Raw genomic sequence first — 13528 nt, forward strand, 5'->3', positions numbered from 1 at the left:
GAATTGGCATTGTAGATGCAGAGAGGGGGTTTACTTTTAATGGGAGAGTCTAGGACAAGAAGGCATAATGTTAGCATTAGGGATTGGCTGATTAGGGTAGAGATGAAGAGAAGTTTCTTCAGTGTATTGAATCTGTAGAAATTCTTTACCATAGAGGGCTGTAGAGGCTGTGTGGCTAATTATATTCAAGACCAAAATTTTTAATCTGTAGAAGAATATAGGGTAATGCAGATAAGGCAGGAAAGTGGAGTTGAGAATTATCAAATTAATAGTGATCCCGTTGATTGGCAAAGCAGATTCGATTAGCCAAATGGCCTACTATTCTTTAGTCTTATTCAGCACAGAAGAAGGGTTTCCTGTCTTGATCGAAAGATGTTGGCCATTGTTTTTGAAGGTCCTGACTCACGAATGTAAGTTAGTAATCTTGAAACTGATGTTCAATACTATGAACAAACACAGTTTCTAATATCTTCATTGCCTGCTGTCGCATGCAGATGGACCAAATTTAGCAAATTTTCAGTGCAGAGGGTGAACCCTTTCAGGATTTCCACCTGCAACTGGCAATAACGCTTTGACAAGTGATGTAGTTTTAATGCGGTACTGTTCAGGTTTAGTATGGTACTGCTTCAAAAAGCAGTTTGCACTGTTCAGTTTTTCTCTGCTAGACTGCTAAAAATAGTTGCATAATGTTTGAGGTATTCACGCTGTTCATGTACTTTTCCTGCTTTTATGTTGTGCTTGATGACTCATTCTCCTCTCTCTCAATGGTAGTGTCTACTTATTTGATGACATTTTTATAGTGATTATAGAGTCCTGTAGCACAGAAACAACTTCTTTTAGAAAGGCTTTCTTGACCAGCTACTTTCTGTAATCTTCATGAGTAACATTGTGAAAGCTGTTAGAAGTTTAATTTTTCCTGTAACAATTATACAATATTGAGAGTACAGAATACATCCATGTAATCTTGTTGCTCTTAATTTTCCTTCCATGAGTCTAACTTAAAGTTCCATCTATCTGCTATCTTAAATGTACTGATGGTTGGTTTACTACACATTGCTGATTGTAAGCCCTACCATGTCTTGTATAAAACCAAATCAGCTCTACAAGCTACCTGAGGTGGATTTAATATATGTGAACTTGTAATTGAAGCGTAATGGGACAAACTAAGTAACAAAGTAAACGAATACAACCAAGTAAGATAATTTGTGCATGAATTAAAATATATGATCAAAATTGCACATGCAATCAGCATGCAATTTCTCAAGTCAAAAGTTACTTTATATTCCAAGATTACATTCCAAGTTTGAGTTTCATCACATTTTGAGGTCCCGTTTAGTCTTTTATGGTTTAGAAATTGTTATTCTGGTATTTAATGAATATGGATAATTCGACTTCCATGTGCCAATCTTTTCAATAGATGTGACATAGTTACTACGCTATCTGTTATCTTTTTGGATCACGGAATTCCAGAAAACTGCTACTTAAATTCTATAGCGAGATTGAACATTTCACTCAACCTATTCATACCCTTCATTTTCCAGCTTGCTTTTGACTATATTTGAAAATAAGACTGAGTCATCATAGCAATTGTCAGACTTTTAATGATAGAATAATCTAATCTCTGAAAAACAGAAAATAAACTCAGATTTAAAGTGTCAGAAATCCTATGGGTTTTATTTTAGGTTGCGTCCCCATCAATTTGAATATGTGTTCATGTATGGGTATACTGGGCCTTTTGGTTTGTACTATTTGTTTGTAGTTTTTGTTAATTATTTTCATACTTTTTTATGAAATGTGAAAAGACAACATTTTATGGAACATCAACTGAATCTTTCCATTCTTGACAATATTTTGTAATGATTTGTTTATGTTTGTGTACGATGCATACATTCATAAATGGTTACTGTTCTAAATTGCACACACCTGATTTCATTTTTAATTTGTTTGATGCAGACTTTAAACCGGCTGGAAGAGCAGGAAAAGGAAGTGGTGAGTGCACTGCGGTATTTCAAAACCATTGTGGATAAAATGGTGATTGACAAAAAAGTGCTAGAGATGTTGCCAGGGTCAGCCAGTAAAGTCCTCGAGGCCATCTTGCCGTTAGTACAAGTGGATCCACGCATTCAACAAAGGTGAGTGCATAGCATTCTATGACTCCTAACATTTTGTTAGCTAGCTACTCCAGAAGTTGGAAAGGCAAGGAATAGTTAGTGGTAGTCAACATGGCTTTGTGTGTGGGAAATCATGTCTTATTAACTTGATTTGAGTTTTTGAAGAGGTGACAAAGATTAAAGACTGAGTGGTATCCATTGCCAAATGGGCTTCAGCAAAGCATTTGATAAGGTTCTGCGTAGTAGACTAGTTAGTAAGATTAAATCACATGGGATCCAGAGGGTGCTAGTCAATTGTACACAATTCACTTGAAGATGGGAGACAAGGTGGTGGTATAGGGTTGCTTTTCAGACTGGAGATCACCGACCAGGGGTGTGCAACAAGGACTGGTGCAGGTCCACTGCTTTTCGTCATTAAAAAAAAAAAATTTGGATATGAATATAGAGGCAGGTTTACAAATGACACTGAAATAGTTGGTGTCATGGACAATGAAGAAGATTATCTTAGAGTACAACAAAACCTTGATCAGATGGGCCAGTGGGCTGAAGAGTGGCAGATAGAGTTCAATTTAGATGAATGTGAAGTGTGGCATTTTGGTTAGGCAAACTAGTGCAGGACTTAGACAATGATAAGGCCCTGGGGAGTGTTGCCGACCAAGAAACCTAGGGGTGCAGGTGCATAATTCCTTGAAATTAGTCATTGGTAGACGGGGTAGTAAAAAAGACTTGCCTTCACTGGTCAGAACATTGAGTACAGGAGTTGGCTCATAATGTTGCAGCTGTACAGGATAATGGCAAGGCTACTTTTACAGTACAGCATATAATTCTGGTCGCCCTTCTGTAGGAAGGATGTTAAACTTGAGTAGGTGCAGAAGAGATTTACAAGGATCTTAAAGGAAGTAGTGGAGGCAGTTACAATTACAATATTTAAAAGGCAAAAGGATGGGTAAATGAATAGGAAGGGTTGAGAGGGTTATGGACCAAATGAAGGAAAATAGGACGAGGTCAGATTGGGGTTAGGTCTGTTTCTTTGCTGTATGATTTTGATTCTTATGAATCTTAATTAGTGATGACACACAAGCTTGGCTGTTGTGTTTTTTTTGTGTGTATTTCATTTTAAAAGATAAATGCAAAGCTGATTTCAATGTGAAATTGCATTTTATTGTGCAGAGTCTCTCATTAATTTAACCCATGTCAGTGCTTCAGTTTTGTTTCTACTTTGATTAATCACTTAACTGACTCCATTTTTAGCTCTCCCAGGGCCAGTTAAGTGCCCTTATGTCCAGCAATACTTATCTTCCTCTGTGCAGCCATCTTTGTTCTTCTACTGTGTTTTATTTTTATCTAATTTTACTCCTTACATTTTGCTTCGTTGATTATAATCTCCACAGGCTATTTCAGCCAGGTCAGTCCATCCTTATGCAGATAATGAGAGAGTCCATGATAGAAATCTTGTGTTTAACACAGATCAGTCTTGTGACCCAGTCAATGTTCACTTGCCGCATGAGCATTGTCCTAAATACATTTAGCTGCTTTGTTCTCACATCACCTTATCCTGTTTGCCATCTTTTCAGCTTCCAATTTAGTCTTGAATTGATGATTTCTTCTTAAGCCATTTAACCCTGAAATGAATGCCACAGATTCTTTGCTGGATGGGACTCTAATCATCTTAGAACATAGAACATAGAAAAGTACAGCGCAGTACAGGCCCTTCGGCCCTCGATGTTGCGCCGACCAAAGCCTACTTAACCTACACTAGCCCAATAACCTCCATATGCTTATCCAATGCCCGCTTAAATGACCATGAAGAGGGAGAGTCCACCACTGCTACTGGCAGGGCATTCCATGAACTCTCAACCCGCTGAGTAAAGAATCTAACCCTAACATTTGTCCTATACCTACCACCCCTTAATTTAAAGCTGTGTCCCCTAGTAACAGCTGACTCCATTAGCGGAAAAAGGTTCTCACTGTCAACCCTATCTAAACCCCTAATCATCTTGTACACCTCTATCAAATCTCCCCTAAACCTTCTTTTCTCCAATGAGAACAGCCCCAAGTGCCTCAGCCTTTCATGATACGATCTTCCTACCATGCCAGGCAACATCCTGGTAAACTTCCTCTGCACTCGTTCCAATGCCTCCACATCCTTCCTATAGTATGGCGACCAAAACTGCACACAATACTCCAGATGAGGCCGCACCAGAATCTTATTTGATTCCTGTCTTCAAATAGTAATCAGAGAATTACAAGCAATGGTTCTGTTCCTGCACAGTTAGACCTGACACCCAAGGATTATTCCCTCCATGTCCTTTGCCTACATTCTTGCCCTCAGGCACCATCTGGGAAAAAAAATGTCAGTATCCATATGTAAGCTAATGGCATCCAGATTTCACTCACTATTATCTGTCTTTATGCACCACTATCTCTGGTCAGATGCTCTATTTGAACAGAATTTCCTTCAGTTGAACATTGATAAGACTGAAAACACAATTTTAAGTTCCAATTACAAGCTCTGCTTCTGAGCTGCCACTTCCTACCCAGACAATTGTTGAAGCTGAACTAGACAATACGCAGTCGTGTTTGAACCTGAGGTGAGGTTCAAGCCCCAAATCTGTGGCATTACTAAAAGTTTCCAAACTAAACTACATAACATGACTCAACTCTTTTCTGCTGAAACCCTCAAACACGTCTGTCACCTCTAAGCTTGGCGGTCTTCTAACCTACTCTTGTCTGGTCTACCTTGCTTTATCCTCTAAACTAGAAGTGCTACCTGTATCCCAAGTTACACCAAATTTTGTTCAGATTGCCTCTATGTTCGCTGACCTACATTGGCTCTGGTTCAGCAACCTTTCAGTTTTAAAATTCTCATCTCTTTTCTCTTATCCCCCACATAAATCCCTAAAGACCTCTTATCTATATATTTCTTCACCCCCCCTCCTCTCCCACTTCTCCACCTTTCAGGCATCCTGAGAATCCCTATCTTGGTGGCTGTATCTTTTAACCCATGCCTGAAGTTCTAGAATTTCAACCACTTGCACTTTATTTTCTTCTTTTTTAAGTGTTCCTCAGCAACAATAACTTTGAAAAAGCTTTTGGTCAATTGTTCTAACATCCTCCTGTGTGGCTTGGTCTCATTTTGTTTCACTGTAAAGTGTCTTTGAGCAATTGTTGTTCAACTTGACAGACCTACAGGTGACTCTGGTACAGGTTATGATCATTTTATTCATGTGTGCACAAGGAGAATCAACCTTGATCATTCTAAGACTGCGGTCTGGCTAAAACACAAGTTCTTGTGGTTCTGTTTGCCGAGCTGGGAATTTGTGTTGCAGACGTTTCGTCCCATGTTTAGGTGACATCCTCAGTGCTTGGGAGCCTCCTGTGATCTCTCCTCCGGCATTTATAGTGATTTGAATCTGCCTCTTCCGGTTGTCAGTTCCAGCTGTCTGTTGCAGGGGTTGGTAAATTGGGTCCAGGTCGATGTGCTTATTGATTGAATCTGTGGATGAGTGCCATGCCTCTAGGAATTCCCTGGCTGTTCTCTGTTTGGCTTGTCCTATAATAGTAGTGTTGTCCCAGTCGAAATCATGTTGCTTGTCATCTGCTAGCCACAAAACGACACGACCAGCTATCCTTAGTAGCTACACACGCAGATGACAAGCAACATGATTTCGACTGGGACAACACTACTATTATAGGACAAGCCAAACCGAGAACAGCCAGGGAATTCCTAGAGGCATGACACTCATCCCCAGATTCAATCAATAAGCACATCGACCTGGACCCAATTTACTGACCATTGCAACGGACAGCTGGAACTGACAACCGGAAGCGGCAGATTCAGACCACTATAAATGCTGGAGGAAAGATCACAGAAGCGCTTCACAGGAGGCTCCCAAGCACTGAGGATGTCACCTAGACAGGGGATGAAACGTCTGCAACACAAATTCCCAGCTCGGTGAACAGAACCACAGCAACGAGCACCCGAGCTACAAATTTTCTCCCAAACTTTGAACACAAGTTCTCATCTCATATGCACCTTAAGGTCACATACTCAATTTTTGTAATCTCAAATTACATTTTAACCAACTATCATTTATTTCCCACAATAAATGCATCAGGTGTTGTCAGTGTTCAACCAAGGTCTCTTATCTCGCTCTTTCTGCAGTCCAGGCTGTGTTCTTGATACTCTTGTTTCCTGACCTTGCTCTTTGCAATTTAATTCAATTTACTACAAATGCTTATAACAGAATCTGTATTTAATTCTTTCTGCTTCCCATCTTCAGCCTGGCCCAAAGTACGAGCGGTATTGCCCTTTCTCCTTGTGCTCTGCTGCCCAAATATAGTAGTCAGCTATCAAACTTAGGTTGTAAAGGTACTGAGTTATACCATCTGTATGCCCAATAATATAGGCGTGTGCCTCATGTGTTTTGGCTCTGTATTCTCCAAATTTCCCATACCCTGTAATCTTGTGTGTGTGTCCTCCTGAGTTAGTCAATCAAGTACATTGAATATAGAACCAATACCAATTGGGTGATAACGAACACATGGGAGATGTTTTTAATCTGTTGATTTATCTGTACATTTTGAGCTTCAATTCCAGTGGCTCTTTGACCAAGTGGTGGGATCTGTTTGTTTGACCGTATCAGTCAGTAACTTAGTTTTTTTTTGTTGTACTTCCCAGCCTCATGCCTGCATGTTAATGTTTCTTTCCTTTTTCCATCTGTTCTCTCTTTTCTGCCTTAGGGTACAAACACACTACATCGCCGTTTATAGGGCAGATTGATGTTCCTATGTTGGCACTCTCTTATGCTAATGTAATATCTTCCGTTTACCCATACGTGCAACATGAGTTAGGACATGGGCTGCAATGGAACTTTCATTAACCATGCACCTTGGTTGTTCTGTTTCATTTAAATGATGTGGACACAATACTGAAGAGTATATTTTTGCATTGCATCCTTCTAAACTGATTTTATTTCTATAACTTTCTATTTATATGTGGAGTATAATGATACTTTAGATAATTAAGCTAATATTCTTAGATCTATATAATGTCTTAATGGGTAACTCTGTTGTAAATGGGGAATGCTACAATTTTATATATGCTGTAATAATGTTGCTATTTATAACACATTCTACCTAAGGCTTATAAAAACATGTTAAGCTGCTGAGCTAGCAGCTGATCAGCCATGCTATATACATTTATTTTCCTTTGTCTGCTCAAGCGTGATGATCTGTACTGTAGGCATAATTCCTGACCCCTCATTTGAGAGACTTTTCTGCATAATGATCAATCTTTTAATGGTCCATGTATAATTCTGTCTCTCACAGTGGTCGAACTGTGAATTACCCATATCAGGTCTTGGTTTGTACTGAGCCGTCTGTTCTGGATTCCTTGTCTCTTTTCCAGAATTTCTTTAGTTGAGAACTTAGTGTTGGAATCTTTTGGCAGTCAACTGTTTCTAAGTCAGTTAAAATTTACTCCTAAAACCCCTGTGTTAAATACTATGCTGACATCATTGACTAGACTGTATTTCAGTTGCCCTTGATCAGATGATGTCATTGGCTGCCTTCCACTGTTATACACTGGTAGCTTGGTCTAATACTCTGGTCAGAACTGAACACTGTTCAAGCAGGCCCATATCAGAGGTGAGTAGATGGATGAGTACCAGCTAATGGGGTATATTATATGAAATATGAACATCCTTGATCAAAACTAATCCAATTTCCCTAGGGGAAAAAGACTTTGGATACTCCGTATCCATACTTCTATGATTTTGTAAACCTCTATAAGGTCACCCCTCAGCCTCAAACTCCAGGGAGAAAAGCTCCAGTTTATTCAGTCTCTCTATAGCTCAGTCCCTGCAACATTCCTGCAAATCTTTTCTGCACCCTCAAGTTTGACAGCATCTTTCCTGTAAGCAGGGAGACCAGAATTGAACATTATTTTCTAAATGTCCTCCCGAAAGTTTGGTAAAGCTACAACGTGGATATCCCAACTCCTATACTCAGTACACTGAGCGATGAAGGCAAGCATGCCAAATGCCACCTTCAGCACTCTGTCTACCTGCAGCTCTACTTTCAAGGAACTATGCACCTGCATATCTAGTTCTTTGTTTGGCAACACTCTGCATGGCTCCTCCGTTAACTGTATATGTGCTGCCCTGGTTTGCCTTGCCAAAATTCAACATCTCATTTATTTAAATTAAACTCCACCTGCCACACTTGGCCCATCTGATCAAAGTACTGTTATATTCTGAGAGAATTTTACTCCTGTTCTTCCTTCTGTTCTAAAAAGCTCTCTTTAAGATGGCGAGGAATTTGTTAAGTGTGTACAAGACAGTACACAGTATACTTCTGATTCAGTATGTGGATATACCTACTAGAGAAGGTGCAAAACTTGACCTCTCTTGGGGAAATAAGGCAGGGCAGGTGACTGAGGTGTCAGTGGGGGAGCACTTTGAGGCCAGCGAGCATAATTCTATTAGTTTTAAAATTGTGATGGAAAAGGATAGACCAGATCTAAAAGTTGAAGTTCTAAATTGGAAAAAGGCCCATTTTGACGGTATTAGGCAAGAACTTTCAAAACTGAAAATGTGTTGCTGGAAAAGCACAGCAGGTCAGGCAGCATCCAAGGAGCAGGAGAATCGACGTTTCGGGCATGAGCCCTTCTTCAGGAAGGGCTCCTTGGATGCTGTCTGACCTGCTGCGCTTTTCCAGCAACACATTTGTAGCTCTGATCTCCAGCATCTGCAGTCCTCACTTTCTCCAAGAACTTTCAAAAGCTGATTGGAGGCAGATGTTTGCAGGTAAAGGAACGGCTGGAGAATGGGAAGCCTTCAGAAAAGAGATAACAAGAATCCAGAGAAGGTATATTCCTGTCAGGGTGAAAGGGAAGGCTGATGGGTATAAGGAATGCTGGATGACTAAAGAAATTGAGGATTTGGTTAAGAATAAGAAGGAAACATATGTCAGGTATAGACAGGATAGATAGAGTGAATCCTCAGAGTATAAAGAAAGTAGGAGTATACTTAAGAGGGAAATCAGGAGGACAAAATCGGGACGTGAGATAGCTTTGGCAAATAGAATTAAGGAGAGTCCAAAGGGTTTTTTTACAAATACATTTAAGGACAAAAGGGTAACGAGGGAGAGAATAGGGCCCCTCAAAGATCAGCAAGGTGGCCTTTGTGTGGAGACACAGAAAATGGGGGGAGATACTAAATGAATACTTTGCTTCAGTATTTACTGTGGAAAAGGATATGGAAGATATAGATATAGGGAAATAGATGGTGATATCTTGAAAAATGTCCAGATTACAGAGGAGGAAATGCTGGATGTCTTGAAACGGTTAAAAGTGGATAAATCCCCAGGACCTGATCAGGTGTACCTGAGAACTCTGTGGGAAGCTAGAGATGTGATTGCTGGGCCTCTTGCTGAGATATTTGTATCATCGATAGTCACAGGTGAGGTGCCAGCAGATTGGTAAACGTGGTGCCACTGTTGAAGAAGGGCGATAAAGACAAGCCAGGGAACTATAGACCGGTGAGCCTGACCTCTGTGGTGGGCAAGTTGTTGGAGGGAATCCTGAGGGACAGGACGTACATGTGTTTGGAAAAGCAACGACTGATTAAGGATAGTCAACATGGCTTTGTGCGTGGGAAATCATGTCTCTCAAACTTGATTGAGTTTTTTTAAAGAAGTAACAAAGAAGATTGATGAGGGCAGAGTAGGAGATGTGATCTATATGTACTTCAGTAAGGCATTCGACAAGGTTCTCCATGGGAGACTGATTAGCAAGGTTAGATCTCATGGAATACAGGGAGAACTCGCCATTTGGATACAGAACTGTCTCAAAGGTAGAAGACAGAGGGTGGTGGTGGAGGGTTGTTTTTTCAGACTGGAGGCCTGTGACCAGTGAAGTGCCACAAGGATCGGTGCTGGGTCCTCTACTTTTTGTCATTTACATAAATGATTTGGATGCGAGCATAAAAGGTACAGTTAGTAAGTTTGCAGATGACACCGAAATTGGAGGTGTAGTGGACAGCGAAGAGGGTTAACTCAGATTACAATGGGATCATGATCAGATGGACCAATGGGCTGAGAAGTGACAGACGGAGTTTAATTCAGATAAATGTGAGGTGCTGCATTTTGAGAAAGCAAATCTTAGTAGGATTTATACACTTAATGGTAAGGTCCTAGGGAGTGTTGCTGAACAAAGAGATCTTGGAGCGCAGGTTCATAGCTCCTTGAAAGTGAAGTCGCAGGTAGATAGGATAGTGAAGAAGGCATTTTGTATGCTTTCCTTTATCAGTCAGAGTATTGAGTACAGGAGTTGGGAGGTCATGTTGCGGCTGTACAGGACATTGGTTTAGGCCAGTGTTGGAATATTGCATGCAATTCTGGTCTCCTTCCTATCGGAAAGATGTTGTGAAACTAAAGGGTTCAGAAAAGATTTACAAGGATGTTATCAGGGTTGGAGGATTGAGCTATAGGGAGAGACTGAACAAGCTGGGGCTGTTTTCCCTGGAGCATTGGAGGCTGAGGTGTGACCTTATAGAGGTTTACAAAATTATGAGGGGCATGGATAGCGTAAATAGGCAAAGTCTTTTCCCTGGGATTGGGGAGTCCAGAACTAGAGGGCATAGGTTTAGGGCGAGAGGGGAAAGATGTAAAAGTTACCTAAGGGGCAACTTTTTCATGCAGAGGGTGCTAAGTGTTGCCAGAGGAAGTGGTAGAGACTGGTACAATCACAACATTTAAGAGGCATTTGGATGGGTATACGAATAGGAAGGGTTTGGAGGGATATGGGCCGGGTGCTGGCAGGTGGGAGTAGATTGGGTTGGGATATCTGGTCAGCTTGGACAGGTTGGACTGGACTGAAGGGTCTGTTTCCGTGCTGTACTTCTCTATGACTCTATGGTGTGACAGGTTCTGATAACCTTACTACATCCTTGTGGAATTGTGGCCAGTCAAAAGTCTGGCAGATTGGGTTTGCATATAGTGACATGCTAAACTATCGCAATTTTGTGAGCAAGTCACAATGTTTCCGTATGGAACCCTTGATTCTCTATGGAGTGATGCTGTCAATGTCTGTTCCTCTTTTGCAAGTATGTGAGCAGCTGCCTGTACGCTCATCAGCACCTCATTTTTAATGTGGTAGCATTCAGGGATTGTGTCTGCCTCAGCTTCAGTATGAACAGTCTGAGCTAGTGTTAACAGTGAGTCAGCTGCTATCAGATTTTATTTATTACCTTATTGGGATGTTCTGTTCTATTCTCCTGAAAAAGTTTCAGATAACAAGACCAGAGATTCTTCTATTTGTAATTCTGCCTCAGCGCCCATTAGCTAAGCTTGTCTGGCCATAGACTGTATGATCACACAGTGTGGGGAAAATGCCAGACATTTTCTCCTGCAGTAGACCCCTTGAGGGTCTTATTTCAAAGAGCAGGTCATTCCTGTCCATAAGCAGAGTTGGAATGATTTCCATAGTCACAGATTCTAACACACAGCAGCATTACAAATGCACCCATTAACATTGGAACCAACAACATTGGAAGGGAAAAGGTTGAGACTCTGAAGGGAGATTACAGAGGGTTAGGCAGAAATTTAGAAAGGAGGTCCTCAAGGATAGTAATATCTGGATTATTCCCAGTGCTATGAGCTAATGAGGGCAGGAATAGGCAGATAGAGCAGATAAATGCATAGCTGAGGAGCTGGTGTATGGGAGAAGGATTCACATTTTTGGATCATTGGAATCTCTTTGGGGGTAGAAGTGACCTGTACAAGAAGGACGGATTGCACCTAAATTGGAAGGGGACTAACATACTGGCAGGGAAATTTGCTAGAACTGCTTGAGAGGATTTAAACTGGTTGGGGGGAGAAGGTGGTGGTGGGACCCAGGGAGATAGTGAGGAAAGAGATTGATCTGAGATGGGTGTGCTGAGAACAGAAGTGAGTCAAACAGTCAGGGCAGGCAGGGACAAGGTAGGACTAATAAATTAAACTGCATTTATTTCAATGCAAGGGGCCTAACAGGGAAGGCAGATGAACTCAGGGCATGGTTAGGAACATGGGACTGGGATATCCTAGCAATTACAGAAACATGGCTCAGGGATGGGCAGGACTGGCAGCTTAATGTTCCAGGATACAAATGCTACAGGAAGGATAGAAAGGGAGGCAAGAGAGGAGAGAAGGTGGCAATTTTGATAAGGGATAGCATTACAGCTGTGCTGAGGGAGGATGTTCCCGGAGATACATCCAGGGAAGTTATTTGGGTGGAACTGAGAAATAAGAAAGGGATGATCACCTTATTGGGATTGTATATAGTCAGAGGGAAATTAAGAAACAAACTTGTAAGGAGATCTCAGCTATCTGTAAGAATAATAGGGTATGGGAGGGGATTTTAACATTCCAAACATCGACTGGGACTGCCATAGTGTTAAAGGTTTAGATGGAGAGGAATTTCTTAAGTGTGTACAAGACAATTTTCTGATTCAGTATGTGGATGTACCTGGTTGAGAAGGTGCAAAACTTTCATTAGACTTACAGTGTGGAAACAGGCCCTTCGGCCCAACAAGTCCACACCGACCCGCCGAAGCGCAACCCACCCATACCCCTACATTTACCCCTTACCTAACACTACGGGCAATTTAGCTTGGCCAATTCACCTGACCCGCACATCTTTGGACTGTGGGAGGAAACCGGAGCACCCGGAGGAAACCCACGCAGACACGGGGAGAACGTGCAAACTCCACACAGTCAGTCGCCTGAGTCGGGAATTGAACCCGGGTCTACAGGCGCTGTGAGGCAGCAGTGCTAACCACTGTGCCACCGTGCCGCCCACAAACTTGACCTACTCTTGGGAAATAAGGTAGGGCAGGTGACTGAGATTTCAGTGGGGGAGCAATTTGGGGGCAGCGATCATAATTCTACTCGTTTTAAAATATTGATGGAAAAGGATAGACCAGATCTAAAAGTTGAAGTTCTATATTGGAGAAAGGCCAATTTAGATGGTATTAGGCAAGAACTTTTGAAAGCTGATTGGAGGCAGATGTTTGCAGGTAAAGGTACGGCTGGAAAATGGGAAACCTTCAGAAATGAGATAACCAGAATCCAGAGAAAGTATATTCCTATCAGGGTGAAAGGAAAGGCTGGTAGGTATAGGGAATGCTGGATGACTAAAGAAATTGAGGGTTTGGTTAAGAAAAAGGAAGCGTATGTCAGGTATAGATAGGATAGATTGAGTGAATCCTTAGAAGAGTATAAAGAAAGGAGGATTATACTTAAGAGGGAAATCAGAAGGGCAAAACGGGGACATGAGATGCTTTGGCAAATAGAATTAAGGAGAGTCCAAAGGGTTTTTTACAAATATATTAATGACAAAAGGGTAATGAGGGAGAGAATAGGTCCCCTCAAAG

At 41.4% G+C, this 13528-nt stretch overlaps 1 protein-coding gene across 1 annotated transcript in view; it reads left to right on the forward strand.

The window, feature by feature from the left end:
* rapgef1a (Rap guanine nucleotide exchange factor (GEF) 1a) overlaps positions 1-13528 on the forward strand; it is a 230935-nt gene that overhangs the window by 89704 nt on the left and 127703 nt on the right. Inside the window, exon 3 of the mRNA XM_060841479.1 lies at positions 1954-2132. Coding sequence (XP_060697462.1) covers positions 1954-2132 — 179 coding nt within the window. The remainder of the gene's footprint in view (positions 1-1953; positions 2133-13528) is intronic.

This window comes from Hemiscyllium ocellatum, chromosome 21, assembly GCF_020745735.1.
Source record: "Hemiscyllium ocellatum isolate sHemOce1 chromosome 21, sHemOce1.pat.X.cur, whole genome shotgun sequence".
Taxonomy (NCBI): Eukaryota; Metazoa; Chordata; class Chondrichthyes; order Orectolobiformes; family Hemiscylliidae; genus Hemiscyllium; species Hemiscyllium ocellatum.